Source organism: Chiloscyllium plagiosum, unplaced genomic scaffold (genome assembly GCF_037043375.1).
Source record: "Chiloscyllium plagiosum isolate Xiang-an unplaced genomic scaffold, Cpla_swu_hap1 HiC_scaffold_33, whole genome shotgun sequence".
Taxonomy (NCBI): domain Eukaryota; kingdom Metazoa; phylum Chordata; class Chondrichthyes; order Orectolobiformes; family Hemiscylliidae; genus Chiloscyllium; species Chiloscyllium plagiosum.
The window spans coordinates 19,269,638-19,294,697 of record NW_028270171.1 but is presented as its reverse complement, the minus strand read 5'-3'; the positions used below and the strand labels follow the sequence as shown (position 1 = coordinate 19,294,697).

The following is a 25,060-nucleotide window of genomic DNA, read 5'->3' as shown; positions in this document are numbered from 1 at the left end:
CATCTCAACCCTCAGTTTCTCCTTTCAGTGCAGCACTTACTCCTTGCCAGTGTTCCTGAGCTCAATAAGGTGCTTTTAGACCCATGACATACTGCCACCAAATTTGCCCGGCAACAACTCCATTTGCTAGGCTGCTGCCTTGACAGGGGAGCTCAGATGTTGACAGAGATCATAGGAAGCATCATGCCTTAACCCTTTCCCATCCTCATCATGTTTCAATAAACATTGATCACGTGAGGGTACACTACCCACAGGGCTTGTCTGGGGCACTAAGTGACGATTGCACCTCAGACTCCTATGATTGTAGTGCAGCACCATGCCAACCACTGCCATCTGAAATCTCCACAATGTTAAAAATTTCCAATTCCTGCTCAGCCTCTAGATCTTACCCTGCAATGAGGTTCTACCCTTCAAAAAATAGTGATGGGACACTGCATTCTGGAGGGGGCTTGTATCCCACCCACAGTAATGGTGGTAGACACTCCCAAAATCCAAGACAGCCATATTTATCACATCATTGCAGAAATCCCACCCCAAAATTATATAGGACCAGAAAACGCGTTCACAGCACTTGTTCCACAACGGGCACCAGTGACTACATTAGCAATATACAGCAGTTCAGGGCCCACCAGAGAAGGTAGCCCATTGCAGCCTACAGTGGCACTGTCTTCCATTTGGCACAAGGTGGTGCCAGGCATCGCAAAGGGTCCTCGGTCAACATGCCCAATGATGGGTTGTACCCACTGCCATATCTACACAGAACAATCTCGGTTATCCGAACATCCATTATCCAAATTTCGGATAATCTGAACAAGATCTCATGGTCCCGTAAAAACGTTATCCAATCAATCAATTATCCAAACGATCAGGTATCCGAACAAAATACTCCCCAACCGTCTTATTCAGATAATCAAGGTTGTTCTGTATTGATCTATTGCATTCATCGACCGAATGAAACGCTTGGGCAATTCTACCTTCAAAGCAAAGTTAAATTGGACAGCCAGTCTTCTTGGTTCTGTTACTGGGAAAGGTCCTGTCAGTGGGGGAGAGGGAGCATGGCCAGTTGGGTTGGGAGGAGGTTTGGGGGGGGGTTCATACTTTCAGACCATGCCCCAATCCTTTTGGGTTAGAGTCAGCCTAGCAGGAGTTGGATTAAAATGCTCCCTCCATAAATTCACACTGGATTTACAATCTTCACCCCCTAGGAGAAAGTGAGGACTGCAGATGCTGGAGATCAGAGCTTAAAAATGTGTTGCTGGAAAAGCACAGCAGGTCAGGCAGCATCAAAGGAGCAGGAGAATCGATGTTTCGGGCATAAGCCCTTCTTCAGAAACCATTTCAGGGTTTGAGATCACAGCTTGATATTTGAACACTCGCTATGCAAACTGTGATAGGACTCCAAACACGAAAACACTTAAGCTACCTGGCCTTGTTTTTTATCAATCAAAATACCCCATGAAGTATTCTGTCAAGAGTATACCTATTGCACAGCATCCTTTGTGCCCCTTCTCCTCTCTCTAGCAGAACTAAGATTTTTTGAATTCCTTGTCAAGATTTGATATCGCAAAATAGCCTCCCTACTGTATCATTCACTCCTTTGTTTCATGTCTCCTCTCTTTTGAAAGAGTTCACCACCTGCACCATTCCTGAAGAAAGGCTTATGCCCGAAACGTCGATTCTCCTGCTCCTTTGATGCTGCCTGACCTGCTGCGCTTTTCCAGCAACACATTTTTAATCTTCACCCCCTCCCAACTGAGTCTCCCTCAAATTTAACTTTCACACAATGGATTGAGAACAACAGGTTTAACAGGAGAGAACAGAACCACGTTGCCTGTTCTCCATTACCATCACATCTGTATCTCAGTTCTAGCTGTGCATCCAGAATCAGAAAATGATACAGCACAGGATCTATCATGTCCATGCCCAGAAATCTCATTGCCTGCTGCTTCCCATAATCCCAGTCTCACAGGGTAGCTGCAACTAATATCAGCACAAGCCCCATAGACTGGAGATCAAATCTGGGATCTGGGAATTGGTCAACCATGGCCATATTTGAGTGTCAAGCAGAAGGCAATCGGCCTGTCATTTCAGTGCTGGCTCTCTGCAACAGCAACACAGCTAGCCCCTCTCTCTGCCAAAGTTAGAGCATAACCCCCTGAGCCACAGTTAACATTGTTAGACACAAAAAAAAACTGCTCACACCCTTGAATCCAAATAGACAGGCAGGAGGCTGGAAGAACACAGCAAGCCAGGCAGCATCAGAAGGTGGAGAAGTCGACATTTCGGGTGAAACTCTTCTTCAGGATAGTTAACATTGTGCCATCGACTGCACACTAGTTGGCGACAAATCCAAGAACGGGCACATCTGAATATAAAACTTAGCAAGTACTTGTGAAGCTAAGGGAGCCCTTTGTTTATAGTCCAGGTATTTCTGCTGTCTATCAGTCAATGGGAGAGGAGAAAAGGGTCCTCTATAAGGTGTAAATTGAAAAGTTGCTCACGTTTCCATAACAATAACAAATAACTCCCAGCCGACACCACTTAGAGCTAAAATCTCCCCAAATATTTAAGCCAGCATCATTTCTGAATTATCTGTCGGCACCGTAATGGTGTTCCTGCATTCTTTTCAATTTACCACTGTGCTCTCAGCATCATCTATGTCTAAAAGTACAAGATGACGAGTTTTAAATGGTGTCACAGCTAGGAGAAAACTAACACAGTGTAGCCAAAGGCTTCCCTTCCTAGACAAAGTTAGCAGACCTCACTCAACTCCACCTAGCCTTTACCAGCAGGATTGATCTAACCAGTCACCATAGATCCTTAGGGCCCTCCAGTCAGCTTGGGAAGAATGGGAGCTACTGACTAGTCAGGTCAAGATTTATCTCTATTAGCATAGTTTATTCAATGTTTTGACATCATATGTTGCACTCAGACATATGCTATAGTTGGGAGTGAAGGAGCGCCTTTTAACTAAGGGAAGAAACATGCATCGATTAAATGCAGACCGCCACACTGATGATGATATGCTGTTGAATGCCCACCTACAGATGGGAAAGATAGTTAATTTTTCCCACAAGCGAAGAGCATCGCTGAATCACCATCCGCATAGCAGCAGTCCACTAATTCCTGATCAGAAATATCAAATACTACTAGATTGTAGTGCAATATCATGTTTCATTCTTATTGCAATGAAACTTCACATCACGAGGCACTGGTGCAGTGAAATTATCATCTTAACCCATGGAATGAGAAGAGACCATCAATATGCTAACTGACAGATAGCAGCGTTCCGTCATAGAAAGACCTGTGAGGACTTTGTAAGTGATAATTTAATTATGAGTCATTAGTTTCCCTTCCAGTCTGACAATAACGTTGTTGGACACTAACATTATCACTCACCGTGGTGGAATAAAATTGTTTTCCCTGTATTGATAATTAGAGGCTGCACCTGAATTGAAGATTCATCTTTTTCTGTAGGCCTCACTCTCACGGTGGTTGCAATTGCAATATGCATTTGATAGCCACAGACCTTAAAAAAACTGGCCTCGATACATATTTCAAGGGCTTCAAAATCATTGACTTCTTGAAACACACCCATGTTGCTGAAACTGTGACATCACTGACATACCAACATCACTGTCATCATGATGTCACTGACAGTGGCATTATTGGAACAGTGATGTCATAATTATTGTTATATTGGTGCCACTGTGACATCAGCCATCGTGACATAACTGACACTGTGACACCAGCCATTGTGACAGCGCTGACACTGAGCCATCAGTTTGACATCAGTTCTGCACGATATCACAGGTTCTGTGATACCACAACCAGTATGACATCACTGGGCTTGATGACTTCACAGTCACTGTGACATCACTACCATTGAGACATCACTGACTCTGTGATGTCACCGAATGTGTGATGTCACAATGTTTCACCACTATGAAGACCTGACAATGCCAGTATAGGCTGCCCCTGGAGAGCATACACATGTATTCACACACACGTCCATGACTGGAGATACACACTTACGCACGGTCTCACACACACACACACACACACCCACCACCGATCTGAGATCGCTTTTACTAGAAGCCACATCCACTCGTGCAATTGTTTTCCAGAACCCTGGAGAGGCATTCAGAACGAAGCCATATGGAGTTTTCAGTGGCGAATGGGTTAATCCAGCTTTTAACTGTACAGTATTGGCACTGATATTAATATTTACTATATTAATCATCACCCCCTACACAAAGATGCATCACCCGATGTAACTTGATACAAATGACATGCAGTTAGAATTTTGTCATATTGTACTGGACCAGACATAATATAAATCATGGAATCCGATTCACTCCCATAGAAATGCAATGGGAAAAGAAAACGATGTTCTGTGGTGTTTTGCATGAAGATCAAAAACTTAAAAAATAGAAAACGAAGCAGGTCCATCCGGAACTCCAGTACGTCGTCCAAATGGGGATCTCCTAAATGACAGCTCCCCCTCCCTCCCCCCGATAAGCAGGAGTGACTCCGACCTCAGACATCGGACTCAATACTGGAGAGTTTCTCGTATACGTGTCCGTTGGTGGACCCGTTGAAAGCCCTGGGAGTCTTGTTATTTGCCACACACACCGTCGGTTGGCTTCCTGTGCACATTTCCTTCTGAAACCTGGCCGGGATGGCGTTGAACATGGACGATGCGGCCTTGGCCGATGGGTGAAAGTCGAGGCGGGCTTTGGAAGCGGCCGGGTGCTTGAAGAAGTGCGACTTGCTGCCGTGGAGCAGGCACTGGTCATCGCCGAAGGTGGGGATGAAGGGGTTCTGGGTGACCCGGTCGGGGTACAGGGATTTGCTCAGGGTGTAGCGGCTCAGGTTGTGGCGTTCCGGGGCGGCAGCCTTACCGACGAAGGCCGGCTCCGGAGTCGCTTCGAACATGTGGGCGTACGGGCTGCCCTCCAGGAAGCGGTCCTTCTCCTTCAGGCTGACGCTCCTCGGGGCGATGGCCACGCTGTCCTCCTTCTGCAGCTCCACGAAGGTGTCGTACGAGTGCTGGCGCCGCAGCTTGCCGCGGTTGCGCCGCTGCAGCTTGGTGGAGTCGGTGGGGCTCTGGTGGTACTTGGAGAGGCCGGAGCCCGGCACCAGGGCCTGGTCCACGTCCTGCAGCGAGTTGTCCTCGCTGATGTCGTACAGGGTGGCAGTCTTCTTGCACGCCTCGCACCACAGGCACGGGCCGCCACGGTTGGCGTTCTGGCCGCCGTAGTTGTGCAGCTTGCTGGGGCAGTTGTGGCAGTAGCTGTCGGCCTGGCGCTCGTCGCCCCAGTCCGGCACGCCGCCGGCGCTCTTGTCCCACAGGCCGACCGTCGACGCGTGCAGGTTGGCCTTGGCGGACGGCGCGAACTCGCCCACGTGCACAGGGCGGGGCCGGCTCAGGCGCGAGCCCGGCCCCTCATGTTTGCCGAAGTCGTCGTCGTGAGCCTGGTAGAGGTCGCTGAGGTCCACGTGCTCCCAGCGCGAGCCAGCGTTCTCCTTGCACCGGAACTGGTCGCGGTAGAAGTCGCGGAGCTTGTCCTTGTTGAAGAAGCGCGCCTTCCGGTCCGAGGTGTGCGCCTTGCGGCGGTACGCCAGCTCGATCTCGTCGAACTCCTTCCGCGACTTGGCCGACGCCGGCCGCTTCTTCAGGCTGTCCTTGTACTGCTTGCGCCGCTTGGTGTTACCGATGTTGCCGTAGGTCACCGTGTGCGTGGAGATGTCCGAGACGTCCGAGCGGATCAGGTCGTCATGGGCGTAGCGGTCGTTCTTGAACAGGTACTTGTGGCTCTCGTAGCTGTCGCCGAGCGGCCCCTGGGCGTGCTTCAGGGGCAGGCCGATCTCGAAGGGTTTCCTCGCCAGGGCCCGGCCCTGGGTGCCAAACATAGCGTTGTCGCACTCGTACGGGATGTCCAGCGAGCTGGTGCTGGCGATGCTGTGCGGCCGGTGATGGTGGTAGTGGTCCTGGTAGATGCTGTTGGTGTCCTTGGCGTGGAGGTTGCCAAACGTCCTCTCCACCTCGCTGATGTAGTCGCTGAAGAGGTTGTCGTCGGGCTGGTAGGATTTGCAGTCGGAGTGGGTGAAGCTCCGCCGGTGCTCGGAGACGTCGAAGACCGAGGGGTCCCGCCCGATGAAATCGAGGGCGCTCTGGGGGGAGCCGAAGTGTGTGCCGTTGACCCCGGTCAGGTTGGCCATGCTCTTGGCTGTCCGCAACAGCCGCATGATGTTGGAGTGGGTGTCGTTCACGGTGGCGGTGGGGGACTCCATGCAAGACTTGTTATCCTCGATGGGGACTCCATGGATGCAGCTATATATACCCTGCAATAAACCACAGAGAGGATAAGGAGTAGATCGGGTTGTGGGGGTGTGCGCAGCATGAACAAAGAGGCTCAGCTGAAATGTTATTGAAATGCCTGTTAACCTGCTTTAGACAGCAATTATGCAGAATCTGCAGCACAGAAATAGAGCACTGGTCTATTTATGCTCCACATGAGCCTCCTCCTACACTGCTCCATCTAACCCTATCACCTTATCTTCCTTTTTGGGGACAACACGGTGGCTCAGTGGTTAGCATTGCTGCCTCACAGCACCAGGGACCGGGGTTCAAATCCAAACTCGGGCAACTGTCTGTGTGGAGTTTGTACATTCTCCCCGTGTCTGGGTGGGGTTTGCTCCGGTTTCCTGCTGCAGTCCAAAGATGTGCAGGTTAGGTGAATTGGCCACGCTAAATAGCCCGTGGTCATGTTCAGGGGTGTATAGGTTAGGTGTGTTAGTCAGGGATGAGGGAATGGGTCTGGGTGGGTTACTCTCACGTGGACTTGTTGGGCGTGGACTTGTTGGGCCAAAGGGTCTGTTTCCACACGGTAGGGATTCCATGATTGTCCTTCCTCCCCCATGTGCCTTCAAAGCATTTGAGACTATTCCCCTCAAATACTTCACGTGGTGGCAAGTTTGACATTCCCACTACTGTCTGGGCAAAGAAAGCATCCCTAAATTCCCAAATTTGTGGCTGTCTTATCTTCATGGCCCCATTACTGGTGGAATGTTTCCTCCTGAGTCTACCCTGTTCAGATTTTCACAGACTTCCATTACATAATTTCCTTCATCTAAAACAAAAAGCCCCAATCTAATTCAGTCCTTCTTTTGAAACTGGTAACTGCTACCGACTAGTGTCAGGAGTTAGTATGAAGTTATATTGAGTGTGTCACCATGCCTTCTGCTCAGGCAACATTGGAGTTGGCATGTTGGGGGAACTTTAGAACATGCTTCACTATGGTTATAAGCTAGAGGTAGCAGGCAGCTCATAGAATCCCTACAAGGTGAAAAAAGGCCAATTGGCCCAATAAGTCCACACTAACCCTCTGAAGAGTAACCCACCCAGACCCATTCCTCTACCCTATTATGCTACATTTACCCCTGACTAATAATGCACCTAACCTTCACATCCCTGTGACACTATGGGCAATTTAGCATGACCAGTTCACATAACCTGCACATCTTTGGATTGTGGGAGGAAACCGGAGCATCTGGAGGAAACCCATGCAGACAAGGGGAGAATGGGTAAACTCCACACAGACAGTTGCCTGAGGCTGGAATCGAACTTGGGTCCCTGGCGCTGTGAGGGAGCAGTGCTAACCATTATGCAACCATGTCTCTTCTGGGCCAGTTGCACATTATTGGAAGTAACCTGGTATATTGTTAGAGACATCACAATAATGCTGTTCCACACTGACTTTTGTGACCATTATTCATATAGAGTCAAACAATTTGTACAAAAAGCATATTGGATAAAGGTCATGTTTCTATCTATTATTAGAATGCAGACTGAATAACAGGCAGTGAATTGCCCTTCCATGGGATAGGGAGTTTATTGCCGATGCCAATATTTATTGCCCATTCCTAATTGACCCTGAGAAGGTGGTGGTGAGCTGTCTTCTTAAACTGTTGGAGACTATAGGGGTAAGTGCACTCACAGTGCTGCTGGGGAGGGAGTTCCAGGATTTGGATCCAGCATCAGTGAAGGAATGGCACTATTATGATGATGCTATGGCTTTAAGAGGTTGTTTTGTCCTTTTTTTTAAGAGTGGTTTTAAGACTGAGGTGCTGAGCCATTTAGTTGGCAAGTCAATACAGTAAGCAGTTTGTGAGGCCTTGTTTTTTTTAATGTTGGAACAATAGAAGCAGCCTGAATGTCTGGCCAGCTCTCACAGACCAGGATTTCTAGTTGATTTTAGATTAGATTCCCGACAGTGTGGAAACAGGCCCTTCAGCCCAACTAGTCCACACCGACCCTCAGAAGAGTAGCCCACCCAGACCCATTTTCCTCTGACTAATGCACCTCACACTATGGGCAATTTAGTATCGCCAATTCACCTGACCTGCACATCTTTGGACTGTGGGAGGAAACCAGAGCACCCAGAGGAAACCCCCACAGACACAGGAAGAATGTGTAAACTCCACACAGACAGTCACCAGAGGCTAGTATTGAACCTGGGACTCTGGTGCAGTGAGGCAGCAGTGCGAACCACTGAGCCACTGAGGTTTAGCTTTAAGCAGTTGCTGTTGTGGACTTGAAGAGATAGAAGCTATTTTCCCTCTCTTGATTGCAGCCAAAAGCTGGGGGTTCTCTTCCTGGGCTGCTGGATTGCATGTGAGACAAAGTCTGTTATCCTGACTTTGCCTTTTTGCCAAGGGGTGAGTTTATGGAACGTTACTATGGAACAGTTAATTAGTAATAATTATGGTATCTATGCTTCTGTTACATTTTCCAATAGAGGTAAGTTATTTAAAATTCCTCTTTCTTTTACAAACTGAAAGACCAGCCGATGCTGTAAATCAGAACTTCTGAGGAAAGGTCACTGGAACTGAAACGTTAATTTTGATTTCTCTTCACAGATGCTGCCAGACCTGCTGAGATTTTCCAGCAGCTTCTGTTTTTGTTTCCTTTTTTTGTTGTTTTTAAATGAACTGTGTTTTGCTTAACATTGAGTAGTTTGACCAGTCGCTTTGCATCTGAAACACACACTTCAAATTTGCCTTTAAAAGAAGAAAATGTTAGGGTCCTGGCTATCTTCTTAAAATATTTTGAGGGGGTTTGGTCTGGTCCATGGCACTATGCAGCCAAGTTAGGACAATGTTGGTAAGTTGCAAGTGGTGGTGTTCCCATGTATGTACTGTCCTTGTCCAAGGTGGTAGATGTCACAGGTTTGGGTGGTGCTATTCTACCTGGCACACTATTCCATACCCATTTGGCACCTGCAAAGTACAAGACATGGCTTGGCTGGTGGTGAGAAGGACTCTGCCTGTGAGATCCTTTATGCACGCCCGGACTCTCAGCTGCACCGCACGCTGCCCTCGAAGCGGCTGCGGGGGGGACGAGACTGTCACACACCTCCTTCTGGAATGTGCCTACGCAGAGGAAGTCTGGAGAGGAATGCAGTGGTGTTTGTCGAGGTTCGTCCCGAGCAGCGCCGTGACACGGGACTCCGTGCTCTACGGTCTGTTCCCCGGGACGCACACCGAGACGAACATCAACTGTGCCTGGAGGGTCATAAACTCGGTGAAGGACGCTCTCTGGGTGGTCCGAAACCTGCTGATCTTCCAGCTGAAGGAGTTGACCCCGACTGAGTGTTGCAGACTGGCACATTCCATGGTCCAGGACTACGTGTTGAGGGACGCGCTGAAGCTTGGGGCAGCTGCCGCCAAGGCGCGGTGGGGAAAGACCACTGTGTAAAGTCTGCCTGCCTAACGAAGAACAGGGGGCCCTGCTGGGTCATTTGGGCTCTGCTGACGCCTCGGCTAATTATATGGGCATATGATCAAAAAATGTACAGACCTGTATAAAAATGATAAGGTTTGATTTCTGTATGTACATGTTTACATATGTATGGCATGACCAACTGTGCAGACCATCAAATTATTTTATGAATAAAGTATATTTTTGAAATAAAAAAAATGTACAAGTGACAAAGGTGGTACACACTGCCTTTGTGTGCCGATGGTAAAGGGAGTGAATGTGACAGATGGGGCAACAATCAAGCAGGTTACTTTGTCCTGGATAGTGTTGAGATTCTTGAGTGCTGTTGGAGTTGCATGCATCCAGACAAGTGGGGAATATTCCTTCATACTCCTGGGCTTGTGACTTGTAGGCTTTAGAAAGATAGGAGGTGAGTTATTCGCTGCAGAATTCCTAACCTCTGACTTGTTCTCGTAGCCCTAGTTTTTATATGACTAGTCCAATTTAGTATCTGGTCAATGGTAACCCCTAAGGTGTTGATTACTGTGCTGCAAATACATCTTTTCACACAAATGACCCCTTCTCCATTTTAAAATGAGAAATGTCTTCAGTTCTGACAGGAGATTCTGACCAAGGCTCCTTTAGAAATGTAAAGCTGTACCTCTCATTCTGTCAGCTGTCTCGCAGTGCAGAATTGTGGAGGGGAAGACAAACACACGGCCTTTTCACAAGCAGTCAGACACCCTATTGTGAAGTTTAAAGTTCCAGAATCACAGGCAGCTACTTTAACAGCTGCTATCAAAAGTAGAAAGTTAGAGTGTCAAGTGGGTATGAGATAGTGTGCCAGGTGGAATAGGGTGCCAACTGGGGTCAGGCAAATGCACCAATGCCCTAGACGACCATAGGATTGCTCTGTCAGATTTTAACCTGAGGGTCACCACATCTCAGGTGAGGGATGAGAGGACAGGACTTTCAATGGTCACCTCAGGCAGTGTGGGAATCAAACCCATGCTGTTGGTGGAATTCTTCAAGGCAAGGCAGCCATCCAAACTAACTAAACTCCCAAGGTGGTAGATATCAGGGACTAGGATGCCAGATGTGTATGGCGTAGGATGCCAGTTGGGTAGGGGTTGGCTGCAAGTTGGCAATGGGGCTAGGGAAGTGAAGCAGTGTTCAGGGTAGGTTGAGATGGATGGTGCACATTGGCTGTGGTTTAGGAGAATCAGTGTTTGGGGTTGGGGGGAGCGGTGGTTTGGTCTAATGGGGGACAGAGCCAAATCAGGTCCAGAGCAGCAGAAGGTGTTTGAGGGGGGTCCATGGCAGATCAGGCACTCGGGGAGGGGGAGCTGTTCCAGAGAAGGGGGAGCAGGGACTGGATCTGGACTGCAGAAGGGATGTCCATCCAGGTGGAGAAAGGAGAGTCTAGGGATGTGTAAGTGGATTGCGGGAAGTGTAGTTGGGGGTGATTGAGGTAGGTATGAGCGTCAGTCTAACTTTTCCTGAGTAATTATTTACTTAATTTCATTGCAACCCTCCAAAATCTCCCATTGAAAAGGATACTTTCAGAAGGCTTCCTGTGTAAGGGAGTTGCTCAAAAGATTATTCAATTTCCCAGGCAATTCCTTTAGACTCTGCTAAGCTGTGAATTCTGCACAGTCTGTGCACAATTCCCATTCTGTACTGGAATAATGACTGACCATTGGAAAATCTGGACCAAAACATATATAAAGTGAAACCCATGGTGTTGGTTTTGTTCAGTGAGTAGCACACTGCCTTAGTCTCTTCACTTCAGGAACATGAACATTTCATTGCAGTGTTGAGGGAGTGTTGAAGATGGAAATGTTAAACATTGGCCCTGACTGACCCCTCAACTGACTGCAAAGGATCATATGGAACAATTGGAAGTAGAGAAGGAAATTATCTAGCAAGGTCGCATTTATTGCTTGTGGGAGCGTACTGTGCACAAATTGGAAAACATTTCTGTCCACATGACAAGAAGTAACGCCTTCAGATCTCCCGAAGATATGGTCAGGTGTGACAGAAATCAGGTGAGTGGTTGAGAGGTGGGTCATAGAGATGATGGATAAAGGGAAGGCATAATAGGAAAATTGCAGAATGGGTTTCAAAGACTTCATATTTTCACCTACTTATTAATGATGAAGGACCAGAGTCTTGTATTTCCAAGTTTGGAGAGTATACCAAATAAAGGGGAACAGTGTATTTTGTAGAAAGAAGCACTATAACAGGGTATAGTCAGAAAGTGAACAGACAAAATGACAGCTAATTATCCTTTAATTACACACAGTTTGGATCATAGCTTCCCTACAGTGTGTAAGCAGGCCATTCGGCCCACCAAACCCACACTGAAGAGCATCCCACCTAGACATTTCCCACTACCCTATCCCTGTATTTTCCATGGCTAATCCATCTAGCCTGCACATCCCTGGACACTATGTGCAATTTAGCATGGCCAGTCCACCTAAGCTGCACATCTTTGGATTGTAGAAAGAAACCGGAGCACCTAGGGAAAACCCACACAGACATGGGGTAAATGTGCAAACTCCTCACAGACAGTCGCTGAAAGGTAGAATTGAACTTGAGTCCCTGTAAGGGAGCAGTGCTAACCACTGAGCTACTGTGCCACCCCAGTGGTTTGGGAGTTAAACAACCGAAGAATTGTACATTGGCTACGGAGTGTCTTCCCATCCCGGCAAAGTCACAGGACTTTTTTTTTAAACAGTTTTCAATGAACAACAAGACCGTACAAAATTACAAGATTGCCTGAACCCATCAAGATTTTAACAGAAAGCAAAATCCTTTAAATAGACAACAGGAGAGAGACAGGGAGAGGACTGTAATGGAAGATACGGCCAAAGTGATTGCCCTTCAAATTTCATTTAAGGATCTTGGTCAAAAGGAAACAAATATTTGCAGTTATATAGAGGCTTCAGGATGTTTCTAGAATTAGAATTAGGATTTCTACAGTGTGGAAACAAGTCTTTCAGCGCAGCAAGTCCACACCGACCCTCTGAAGAGTAACCCACCTTGGTCCATTCCCCTCTTACTCTACATTTATCTCTGACTAATGCACCTAACCTACACATCCCTGAACACTATGGGCAATTTAACATGGCTAATTCACACCTTTGGAGTATGGGAGGAAACCGGAGAACCCGGAGGAGACCCACACAGACATGGGGAGAATGTGCAAACTCCACACAGTCACCTGAGGCTGGAATGGAACCTGGGTCCCTGGCACTATGGGGCAGCAGTGCTAACCACTGAGACACCGTGTTGCTCCCTATTCAAATACTTGAATATTTCAACATATTTTACAGTCAATGCAAAATGTTTACAGGGTAATCACTCCAGTAATGCAGGAAACACAGCAATGGGATATTGACCAGATAATCTACAGGAAATGGATGGTTATGGTCTGTTGCACAGATCGGGGATCAGGTTTGGAAATGTCCAGGTCTTTTTGTCCCCTAGTGACTGGGTGATGTGTTTAAACATTAGCCTCCAAAAGTGGGTCTCATTCATTGCTCTCTGGTCATAGGCATAGAGTTCTACAGAGACAGGCCCTTTGGCTCAAACTGGTCCATGCTGACCAAAATGTCCATCTGCGCTAACCCCATTTCCTTGCACTGTGCCCATATTCTTCTAAATCTTTCCTATCCATGTATTTATCCAAATGCCTCTTAAATATTGTTAATGTACCCACCTCAACCACTTCCGCTGGCAGCTCATTCCATATGTGTGCCACCCTATTGTGTAAAAAAACAATGCCCCTCAGGGTCCCTTTTATTCTTTCCCCTCTAACCTTAAACTGATGCCCTCTAGTCATCGATTCCCCAACCCTGGGAAAAAGACTGAGTGCATTCACCCGATCCATGTCTCCCATGATCTTATACACTTCTATAAGATCCTCCCCTCAATCTCCTACACTCTCAAGGAAACATCCTAGCTTGTCCAACCTCTCCCTCTTACTCAGTCCCGTGAGTCCTGGCAACATCCTTGTAAATTTCTTCTGCACTCTTTACAGTTTAATAACATCCTTCCTATAGCAAGGTGACAAAAATTGGAAACAAATGCTGCCTCACCAACATCCTGTACAACTGCAACATAACTTCCCAATTTCTATACTCAGTGCCCTGACTGATGAAGGCCAATGTGACAGCGTAGGTTAAACCCTCGATCCATTGACAGGGTATGTAATCATTTAGTAATCTACAATAGATGTCCTATAATAAGAATGAAACACTTAGAAAAGTGAGAAACAAGAACAGGTAAAGGTTGACGGGAATTCAATTTTTGGTCTTTCCCCCGAAAAGGAGTCAGAGTTGAGGCAGACGTTTTTGTGTTAGAAGAAATTACCTGTTCAGGCACATCACCTCATAGCTCCATGGCAGATGAGAACATGGACACTAAACCCCTGGCCCAGAGATAGGTGGCATTACCACAACACTAGCAGAGTAACCAAGCTAATCCTAGGTTTTTATATACTCAAGCATGTAGTGGGACGTGAACATACAGCTCAAAGGCTAACAAGTGTACCTATTTATATACAAGCAGATAAATCACCCAATGAGCATCAGTAAGCTGGGGTGGATCACTTAATCACTACCCAATCAGAAACAGTGAGCAGGTTTACATATCAAAGGACTGGAGGCCTGTTACCAGTAATGTTCAAAGAAGATCGGTGCTGGGTCCACTTTTGTTTGTCATTTATATAAATGATTTAGATGAGGATATAGAAGGTATGGTTAGTAAGTTTGCAGATGACACCAAAATTGGTGGTGTAGTGGGCAGTGAAGAAGGATGTCTAAGTTTAAAAAAGAGATGTTGATCAATTGGGTCAATGGGCTGAGGAGTGGCAGATGGAGTTTAATTTGGATAAATGCGAGGTGCTGCAATTTTGTAAAACAAACAAATAAACATTATACAATTAAAAGTAGGGCCTTGGTTAGTGCCTTAAAACAGAGAGACTAAAGGGTTCATGTACATAATTCTTTGAAGTTTGTGTCACTGTACATCTCTATGACTCTGTGTAGACAGGGGGGTTAAGAGGGTGTTAACACACTTGTCTTCATTGCTTAGACCTCTAAGTATAGGAGCTGGGGTGTCATGTTGAGGTTGTACAGGACTTTGGTGAGGCCTCTTCTGGAGCACTGTGTCAAGTTCCGGTCACCCTGTTATAGGAAGCATGTTATTAAGCTGGAGAGGGTTCAGAAGAGATTTACCAGGAGGTTGCCAAGAATGGGGGGGGAGTTTGAGTTATAAGGAGAAGCTGCATAGGCTGGGACTTTTTATTGGATTGTAGGAGGTTGAGGGGTGACCTTACAGAGATTTATAAAGACATAAGGGGTATAGATAAGGTGAATGGCAGGTGTCTTTTCCCTAGGGTGGGGGATTTCAAGATTAGAGATTATATTTTTAAGGTGGGAGGAGACAGATATAGAAAAGACATGAAGGGCAATTTTTGTTACACAGAAAGTGGTTCGTGTGTGGTATGAACTTCCAGGGGAAGTGGTGGATGCAGGTACAGTTACAACTTTTAAAAGACATTTGGATAAGTACATGGATAAGAAATGTTTGGAGGGATATGGACCAAGTACAGGAAGCTGGGTCTGGTTTAGGTTGGGATTATGGTCAGCATGGATTGGTAGGGCTGAAGGGTCTGTTTCCATGCTGTACGACTCTATAACACTGTAACCAAAAGCTTTTAAGCTCAAGGCTTTCAATCAAGAGTCCAGGAGATTGAATGATCCCCATTCTCTCTGTTGTGTGCAGGAGCACCATTCCACGTGTTGATTCTAAAACCCTCCAAAGCCAAGCTGTGATTAATAACATTGGCAAGCAGGCACAGATGGAGAGATGTGGCCTTACCCTGCTGACTGAAAACATGACACCTGGTTTGCCAGTGCAGACGCCCATGAAACAATGCCGCAGCTGCCAGTAGAAGAGATGCTCGCAGATGAACGTGAGGAGACTCAGCGTCATTGCAGCACCCAACATGTAGAACACGCCCGCCATGTTATCGACATCCAGCTGGCTGCTCATCACCTCATTCTTCTCATTGTGACAGATACCAGTCAGCCAGAGGGCTTCCAGCTCCTCCATATCTCCTAAGAACAGGACAGAGGAAAGGAACAATTTGAGTCTGGGGTTGTCCGAGAAATATTCAACTTATTCATCAGTACCTTTGCAGATAAACAGCAAATCTCCACCAGATAAAAACAGAAAGGATACACAAATAATTATTTGAATAAATTCAAAACAAAACAGTATCATATAGAACCCCTAGAGTGCAGAAACAGACCATTTAGTCCGTCGAGTCCACACTGGTTCTTTGACCCCTGCATCCAAATCCCTGCATTTCCCATGGCTAACCCACACATCCCTGGACACTATGGGCACCATAACATGGCCAATCCATCCTAACCTGCGCATCTTTGGACAGTGTGAGGAAACTGGAGCACCCAGAGGGAACCCACATAGACATGGGGAGGATGTGCAAACTCCACACAGACAGTCGCCTGAGGCTGGAATCGAACCTTGGTCTTTGGTGCTGTGAGGCAGCAATGTTAACCACTGAGACACTGTGAGGAGAAAGAATTCTTGGAAAATTATTGGCTTAATGTCTTGAAAGCTCCTAAGAAGAGTCACAACAGATTCCACAGAGGCCAGTATCCTGTCAACAAGTCACCCTTTATTTCCACATGGAGAGTCCTTGACACTAATCCAGCTCCCTTAGAGCCAGAACTCAGAGTGAACAGAACCTCTGGTATGCCAGTTTATATCTGTCAGCCAGGGCTCCCCGATTGGACCAGGTTAACAGCTCCAATAAGGTAACTCATATTCTGTGAGGTCCACCTGGCTAACCTCGTTAACAATCACTACAGAGGCAAAGGAAATAAAAATTAATGAAATTGGAGAGAATAGAATACCTTTCTTGCATTATCAGGACAGCATTGCAAGAATGCCAAATCTCAAAGGGAATAGCAATACCACCCTGCATGAGAAGATTCTGTCCTGATCAATGCAAGATGAAAAGCTTCACCAGCCCACGCCTCTTCTGTCAGCAATATTTAATTGGTATGAACATAGTCATAGGAGAGAGGCAGGTCGTCAGGGACCAGTCAAGTGACTTTCTTTTTGTAAAACCCGTCACCAAATTAACTACCTTAACCAATTGAACAGTAATAATTAACAAGCACTACCCACCAGGAGCAGTGTAATCAAGTGACTTTCTTCACAAAAAAACCTCCACCAAACCACATATGTCGCTAATTAAATTAATCAAGCGACATTGTTTCTTATCTATCAAGAGATGCTACTATACACCTCTGAACCTATTGTTTTATTACCTTGAAATTACTAATTAAGTTAATCGAGCAATGACTTTTTTTCTTCTTTCTTTATCTGATTAAGCAACTCTTTTTCTTTTTTCCCAACCAGAACTGCTCTTGTACATGACTGAACTTTTTGTTTTCCCCATCACCGAATCACCTTTATCATCTATTAACCACCATCAGTAAATTATCCATACTTTTTGATTAATTAATTTACATGCAAAGCCTGTTCAGGACAATGCATCAAGCAACTATTAACGAAAGGAGAAAACCTAAAGCGTGACTGGTTAATTAAGATCTTGAGAAGCACAACTCAAGCAAGAGGTGGGAGAATGGAGTCTTTCCATAGGATGGGGGAATTTCAATACTGGGGGCACATTTTTAAGGTGGGGGAGAGAGATTTAAAAAAGACATGAGGGGCAAATATTTTACAAAGAGGGTGGTTCGCGTGTGGAATGAACTTTTGGATGAAGTGGTGATGTGGGTACAATTACGTTTAAAAGACATTTGGATAAGTTCATGAATAGGCAAGGTTTGGAGGGATATGGACCAGGAGGAGGCAAGTGGGACTAGTTTAGCTTGGGATTATGTTCAGCATGGACTGGTAGGACCAAAGAGTCTGTTTCTATGCTGTATGACTACGACAATGAAAGGACCTGAGGAACAGAATCTGTGGATCAGCAGTGAAGGGGCCATGTACCTCACGTCATGGTTGCTATAAAATTAGTCGTTCTCCCTGGCTCTTTCCGTCTAGCCTTGAAAATTTCTCGTTTGCAAGCTGCTGACAAATTCAGTAATTTCTGCTGCCCGCCCCTTGAAGACAAAAAGGAAATTAGAAACTCAAAGTCCACCATTTTAATCTGGTACTAACCCATCGAACCGTGGCCTTGGTATCCAGAAACCTAGCAGAGTCTAATCTCATACTTCTGCGACACCTTGTACATTTTTCAATGCTGAATTTCTGCGTCTGCATTGATAATGCAGCCTGAATAAACTCATCACGTAACTATACCCTGCAGCCAGTGGCAGTGCTGAAAATATTCATTCTCTATGGCATCCTCCAATTACCTCTATTCTCTTTGCTTCCCAAATCGCTGTACCTCTTGCTATTTAGCAATAATTTATTTTTATATAATACTTTAATTTAACATAATTAAGACAGAATGTGTGGCTTTGAAATGAAGGCTGAAATGCATCCCATACGCAATTATGCAGTGCCCTTGAACTCCACTTTGTCTGAAAACAGCACAGACTTGATTCCCCATTGGCAAAGACACAGGAGATCGATGATATGTTAATGGCTCCTCTACAGGAGCAGGGTAAGGAATATCATGTGAATGCATCAAAAGTTAACTGGCTCGTATCATCAACAGACTGTACTGGCCTTATGTGTGTCAGCATTAAAAGAAAAGGGACAGTAAATTATGCCTGAATTTTACACTAATCAGTATTGCCATGCTAACCTTTAGGATTCCATTCACTTATCCTATCCAATCCCCAGATCCCTCAAATCCTTGTCAAACCCAATCTTTCTACCTCAGCCTTAAATGTATTCATTGTTGGAGATGCCATAACCCACCGAGGTACAAAATTCTGAAGATTCGCAACACTTTGAGGGAAGTTTATTTTCTTTACAGTCCTAACTGATCAACTCCTCACCCGAAGACTGAGTCCCTATGTTTCCAGATACCATAGCCAGAGGAAACAACATCTCAGTGCCTGCCCTGTCAAGCCCCTTCAGAATCTTCGAGACACCAGAATGCCGAGGTCTAAGTTACTCAGTCTCTCACACAACACTCTCAACCCTGGTATCACCCTTGTGAACTTCTTTATGCGCTGTCTCCAATGCAAGTATATCCTGCCTTAAGTACACAGACCTGTGGACGTGTATGAATTCATAAGTGCATGTGCCGAATATTTATTTGCATGCATGTGTGCACAGAGAAGATGATAACCCCAACAATGCTGCACTGGAGTGTCGACCTGGATTATATGTTCAACCCTAAACCGGTGCTTTTTCAAACTACAATCTTACAAGTAGGGGTGCTACCAAGGAAGCTAGGCTTTCACAAAACAGTTAAAGAGTTGGACATGAGGCAAGAGTAGAGGAAAAGAGGAGGTGACCAAGACATTGGCTTTAACAACATCAAAGATCCCTCCCACCCTGGTAATACTCTCTTCCACCAGGCAGAAGATACAGAAGCCTGAGCACATGCACCAACAGGCTCAAGAACAGTTGCTTGCCTGCTGTTATTAGACTGCTGAATGGACCTCTCTAATTTCACAGCTAATGGTGATTTTGCTTTTCTGCACATGCTCTGCAATTGTGACTTGGTGTGCCTTGCTCTGACTAAGCACCCTATGATCTTTATGTCCTTGTATGTTATGATCTTTCTGTACTGCCCACAAAATAAAACTTTTCACTGTACTTTAGCTACATGTGACAACAATAAATCAAATCAAGTAAACTAAGAGGGAAACTGTAGTCCATGGGTGCACACAGAAGACAGCAGAGGCTCTGACTACTTGGGGTCAAGATTAGAGTGGTGCTGGAAAAGCACAGCAGGTCAGGCAACATCCGAGGAGTAAGAAAATCGATGTTTCGGGCAGGAGCCCTGCATCAGGAATGAGGCTGAGGGCCTCCGGGGTGGAGAGATAAAAAACTGACTGCTAGCGGTCTCAGTACAAGAGCAAATAGGTCTTGTTGCATTATACACAGCATGGCTGAGAGTGCAGCTGGAGTACTGTATACAGTTTTGGTTTCCTTATCTAAGGAAGGAGCTACTTCCTATAAAGGGAGTGCAACAAATGTTGACCATTCCTGAGATGGCAGCATCACCATAAGAGGGCTGATTTAGGAGACTGTGCTTGTATTCTCAAATGAAAAGAATGAGAGGTCATCTCAATAATGTGTACAAAATTCCAAGTCTCCAATCATATGATGGGAAATCTTTGAAATTTTCGACACAGAGGACCATGGGAACTCTGTCACTGAGTACATTCAAGACAGAGATTCACAATGTAATGGATATTAAAGACATAAAGCGATATTGGAATAGTGCAGGAGTACAGCATTGAGGTGGAAGATCAATCATAATTTAGTTGAATAGTAGAGCAGACTTGAGAAGTCAAATGACTATTCCTATTTCCTGTGTGTCTATGATTTATTGTGCTTCAGTTGAAGGTGGGGAACATGTTAAAGACATCAAGGGATATGGGGTTAGTGCAGGAGTACAGCATTGAGGTGGAAGAGCAGTCTTAATTTTGTTTAATAATAGAGCAGACTACAGAAGCCAAATGACTTCCTATTTCCTATTGTGCTTTGGATGAAGGTGGGGAACATATGGCATGACCCCACTAGAAAATTGAAGAGTTGAGAGTCATGGCAGAGGAACATGGGCTCAAATCATTGTAGAGATTTGTAAATTGGGATCTTCAAAATAGTATATATAGACAGGTTGTCTTCAAGGTAGCTCTTTTCCTACCTTGTCTGTCCTGTAAACATTGGGGATATTCAGACCATTGGTAGTCCTGCTGAATCTCCAGATACAGACTGGCATTTACCTGCAATTAGTGCTGATTTCATGTTGCAACAACTAAAATAAATAACACATTCATCCAAACCTCAATTCAGAATACTGCAGGAGCTCTGCTGGAGCTCATCAAAAGATCTGGGTCATAGAATCTTTACAGTGCGGCAGGCTATTCAGCCCATCAAGGCATCACTGACCCTTTAGAGAGCATCTCATCCAATCTCACCCTATCCCTTTGACCATGCTTATCCCATGATTAATCCACCTAACCTACACACCACCCCTGGACACTATGGGCAATTTAGCCCAACCAATTCACCTAAATTCCTGCACATTTTTGGACTGTGGAGGAAACCAGAGCACCCGAAGGAAACCCACATGGGCAGAATGTGTAAACTCTGTACAGACAGTCACCTGAGGCTGGAATAAAACCTGGGTCCCCAATGCTGTGAGGCAGCAGTTCTAACCACTGAGCTGTTACGCCACTGGTTTACCGGGTTCAATTTAGTAAGATCCCAGTCTTTACAATCCTGCCCTGTTCTCCAGAACACGAACAAAACTGTCATATGTCCCTCTCTGAGCTCATTGTCCAGATTGCAGTATAATGAGTGTATATGTTAACGAAATAATGACATATAAGGTGATTTAACACTATCATCAGTTGCACGCTATTGAGATAGAGAAGAGGATGGAATAATTTGTACTAGAGAGCTGTAATACAGAAATCAATATTCTGCATGTTGGTATAGAAATAAAAGAGGAGAAAGTGAGGACTGCAGATGCTGGAGATCAGAGCTGAAAATGTGTTGCTGGAAAAGCGCAGCAGGTCAGGCAGCATCCAAGGAACAGGAGAATCAACGTTTCGGGCATAAGCCCTTCTTCAGGAATGGCTGAAGAAGGGCTTATGCCCGAAACGTCGATTCTCCTGTTCCTTGGATGCTGCCTGACCTGCTGCGCTTTTCCAGCAACACATTTTCAGCATAGAAATAAAAGAGTTTATTGAAACTACCAAGAGTCATTTTTAGCTAAGGTAGAGAAGGGTATGCAGCAGACTCAGAGTAGAGCGATATGAATAGATGAATATAGAACAAAAGTAGGCCATTCAGCCCCACGTGCCTGCTTGGCCATTCGATAATATCATGGTTGACCTGGTTGTGTTTTTGAATTCCACATTCCCATCTCCCTTTGATTCCCAAACCTATTTACCTCCACTGTAAAAATAAGGTACTCACATCCACTACCTTCTGAGGCAGAGTTCCAAAATCACACAGCCCTCTGAGAGAAAAAAGGATCTCCTCATTCCCATCCTAAAAGTGTGTCCCCTGTTTCTGGAGTCAGCTGCAAGAGCAAACATCTTTCCCCCATTCAACTTGTTAAGAAATTTTAGCCCACTTGAATCAAGTCATTCTGCACCTGTCTAACTTCCGGCACAAACAAGCCCAGTTTTGCTAATCTTTCTTCCTAGGTCAACCCATTCATTCCAGCTATCAATCTAGAAAGACAATCTAGTCTAAGACAGCAGCTGCTAAGAACTGTAGGACTGAATTCTAATGCGAGAGTGTGTTGCTGGGAAAGCACAGCAGGTCAGGCAGCATCTGAGGAGCAGGAGAATTGACATTTTGGGCATACGTCCTTCAGCAGGAATGAGGCTTGTGGGCCGGGGGGGCTGAGAGATAAATGGGACGAGGGTGGGGTTGGGGGGAAGGTAGCTGAGAAAGCCATAGATGAGGGAGAAGGTGATAGGTCAGAGGGGGGAGTGATGGACAGGTCCGGAGGGCAGTGCCGAGTTGGAGGCTTGGTACTGAGATAATGTGGGGGGAGGGGAAATGAGGAAGCTGTTGAAATCCACATTTATCCCATGTGGTTGCAGGGTTCCTGAATTCTAATGCCCAAACCTCATTGAAGGCAGCATCCATCTAATGAACTGAGGGTGTATTCAAGGTCAAATCAAGAAAATGAGGGATGTTAGTGCTGTAGGTGAATCCCAATCCATTGTGGTCACTTAATGTTTGTATCGAACACTGTTGGCCAATTACAGCCCAGTGAAATGCTTCAAATTCTGAACACTTCACAAGTCACAGCATTACCTCAGAAGAGGGTCACTTAACTGATCAGCTAGCCCCTTTGTAAGGGGGTTCATTAGACCCTAGGAACTAGATTTTGAGGATGTTGACCATGCCTGGACAGAGTGGGCATTGGGAAGATATTTCCATTGGCAGGATAGTCTAGGACCCGAGGTCACAGCCTTAGAGTAATGGGAAAACGTTTTAGAACAGAGATATGAGGAACTTCTTTCACCAGAGAGTGGTGAATCTGTCAAATTCATTGCTGTAGAAGGCTGTGGAGGCTAGGTCATTGAGTACATTTAAAACAGGGATAGATAGGTTCCTGGTTGTCAAGGGGATCAAAGGTTACGGGGAGAAAGCAGGATAATGGGGTTGAAAAACTTATCAGCCATGATTGAATGGTGGAGAAACCTTGATGGGCCGAATGGCCTCATTTCTGCTCCTATGGTCAGTAATCAGAGAAGATTTTGTTCTCTCTGGTCCCTTGGAGGGTGGAAAATAGGGAAGAGAGAGAGAAGGCTACATGCAGTGGCATCTTGTCCCTACTGAATAATAAACCATTGACCATAAGTGAGATAAAACCAAACATTTCTTGTGTATTGCGGTTGTGGTGTGAGATATTGCTAATGAACATGCAGTTGCTTTCAAACGGAAGAATGCAGAATGGGTTTGGTTTGGGAGAGAGGGAGAATGATCATCTTTTGTTCCTACAATGAAGGTAATTTGCTTCATCTGAATTCAATACTTCAAACGATTCAACATTCACCCGCCATTTCAACCATTTATTGAGATATTATCTTCCACTACTCTATAAGGGAATCCTTGCCTTATCTTGATTTCTGAATGTGTAATGAAGGTCCAAATATCAGAGCTTGTGCCCGTGCCAACTCAGGTTATTGTGGAGTTACACTTGAGTGAAACAGCATTGGAGGTGACTATTCTTCCTGCTGCTGGAATTGTATGTGAGACAATCTATTTTACTGAATTTGCCTTTGCCAAGTGTGTGTTCATGGGTTGTTATTTTATTGGAACTGTTAATTAATAGTAATAAATACATTATTTTGTTATGGATTTTGATAGAGTTATAGTTAAGGCAATTCTTTTTCTTATATTTTGTCTGTATTTTAACTGTGGTGTAAAAATAAGGTGTGTTTTGCTTAAAGCCGAGTTACTTGACCAATCAAATTGCATCCAGAATGCAAAACCTTACACTTTAAGATATGAAAACTTACAGTCCAGTCTATTTACTTAACATATTTTGAGGGGCTTTTGTCTAGTCTATAATTCATGTAAACATTACAGTGTTACAGTGTTAACAGGTACAGTACTTACATCGCAAAGCGAAAGTATATTCATTAGTGATATCACAGTTTTACACATTTATTACTGACATCAAGAGTGTTAACACATCCACTCTTGATATCACAATATTAAGGTTTGCATTATGAATATTACACAGCACCAACACTTCATTACTGATATCACATTCCATACTGACATTGCACACAACATGAGCACTGTTGACAGAGATCACAATCTCTGAACATATCCCTGACTGATATCACTGGAAATACACTGATAATAGATTAATATGGAAATCACACAATGTTAACACCTCATGTCTGATAGGACACATTGTTAACATCTTGATTACTGATATCATACCACATTCACCCATTCTTTATTGATGCCAGAAAATGTTGACACGGCATTACTGATACATTCATTACTAATATCACACTACTTGATACCTTCCTTACTGATATCGCAATGTTAATATGTTTCTTATTGGTATTGTAGCATTACCAGCTTACTACTGATTTGAAAATGTGAACATTTTCATTACTGATCTCATACAACGTTAACTCACTAATGACTCCTTGAAAGTGGAGTTGCACGTAGACAGCATAGTGAAGAAGGTGTTTGATATGCTTGTCTTTATTGGTCAGTGCATTGAGTATAGGAGTTGGGAGGTTATGTTGAGGCTGTACAGGACATTAGTTAGGTCACTTTTGGCAAACTGTGTGTAATTCTCATTCCCGTGCTTTAGGAAGGATGTTGTGAAACTTGAAAGGTTTCAGAAAAGATTTACAAGGAGGTTGCCAAGGTTGGAGGGTTTGAGCAATAGGGAAAGGTTGAATAGGCTGGAACTGCTTTCCCTGGAGCGCCAGAGGCTGAGGCTGAGGTTTATAAAGTCATGAGGTGCATGAATAGGGTGAATAGCCAAGGTCTTTTTCCCTAGGTATGGAAATCCAAAACTAGAGGGCATAGGTTTAAGGTGAGGAGAAAGATTTAAAAGGGACCTATGGGGCAACTTTTTCACATGGAGGGTGGCACGTG

At 45.1% G+C, this 25,060-nt stretch overlaps 1 protein-coding gene across 1 annotated transcript in view; it reads right to left on the bottom strand.

Annotated features, from left to right (window-relative positions):
• Positions 1 to 1,707: 1,707 nt before the first annotated feature.
• The window catches only part of LOC122542272 (glutamate receptor ionotropic, NMDA 2B-like), a 397,331-nt gene continuing 373,978 nt past the window's right edge, over positions 1,708 to 25,060 (bottom strand). The window contains exons 13-14 of the mRNA XM_043679844.2: positions 15,656 to 15,894; positions 1,708 to 6,348 (exon numbers count right to left, since the gene is read on the bottom strand). Of these exons, the coding sequence (XP_043535779.1) occupies positions 4,540 to 6,348; positions 15,656 to 15,894 (2,048 nt within the window). The 3' untranslated portion in view covers positions 1,708 to 4,539. The remainder of the gene's footprint in view (positions 6,349 to 15,655; positions 15,895 to 25,060) is intronic.